The 932-nt window shown below is 37.0% G+C and overlaps 1 protein-coding gene across 1 annotated transcript in view; it reads right to left on the reverse strand.

Moving 5' to 3' along the window:
• Positions 1-393: 393 nt before the first annotated feature.
• Positions 394-932, reverse strand: part of LOC308175638 (single-strand DNA endonuclease ASTE1-like) — a gene marked incomplete at both ends in the record, with an annotated part of 24,118 nt that continues 23,579 nt past the window's right edge. Inside the window, one exon of the mRNA XM_080551266.1 lies at positions 394-513. Coding sequence (XP_080407392.1) covers positions 394-513 — 120 coding nt within the window. The remainder of the gene's footprint in view (positions 514-932) is intronic.

Raw genomic sequence — 932 nt, forward strand, 5'->3', positions numbered from 1 at the left:
GTTGTCCTAGTAGGCTACTTACAAGTTCAAGGAGATGGAGCTGTAAGTTGGGCTCTTTCTCTGCCATGTCATCATACCTTCATGTGAATAAAATAATGTATCAGACTGCTATCCATAGAATAACCTATCTATACAGTTTGATAATGTATCAGACTGCTATCCATAGAATATATCAACCTATCTATACAGTTTGATAACATCTCTCACTCATCTTTGATTATGCAGAGGTGGATCTTAGACTTCATAGACATAGCCAGCAGGTTTATGGGAATTTTGTATTTGTACTTGAATTTTGTCATTGTATTTCTCTCCTGAGTTTAAGTTTTTGTTACCACTCCCTTGTATTATTCCCTGAAATAATAATAAAAAATTGATCACAAAAAAAGAAATCACTCACTCATCCAGCAGGAAGGGCCTCTCCGTTAACAGCCAGTTCCTCATGTCCTTAGCTGTTATATAGGAGGGGACCTCCACCGGATGTTTCAGCAACATGAACGCCTTCATGAGCTTTTTCTGCAAAAGAGGGAGACACACATTAAAGTTTTAACAGTTTATCTCCTGTGCATTTGTGCCTGACTATTGTTTCAAGTTACCTCCCCGTGGAATAGGGCTTCATAATCATAACCACCCTCCATATTAACTGTGGTCATGGTAACATAAGGGAGGGAGAAACATGAAAAACCAACGAGTGAAAACAGCAAGTAACTATAAAATATAGACACATATCAAAAATATTATACTGAACATGTAATTTCTGATGCATTGGAGGAATAAATACCTAATGAAGAACAATCAATAATGGTTATTGATCGTGAATTCTTGTGAATACTAATAAAACGCAGTGACAAACGGATTTCGCTAGAGAGTCGAGTATATTCTGGCAGGTCAAATCTTCTGTGAGTGAACTTGACTATGTGCGGAATGTTAAAACA

The sequence above is a fragment of the Nansenia antarctica genome, assembly GCF_963989245.1.
Source record: "Nansenia antarctica genome assembly, contig: SCAFFOLD_41, whole genome shotgun sequence".
NCBI classification, from domain to species: domain Eukaryota; kingdom Metazoa; phylum Chordata; class Actinopteri; order Argentiniformes; family Microstomatidae; genus Nansenia; species Nansenia antarctica.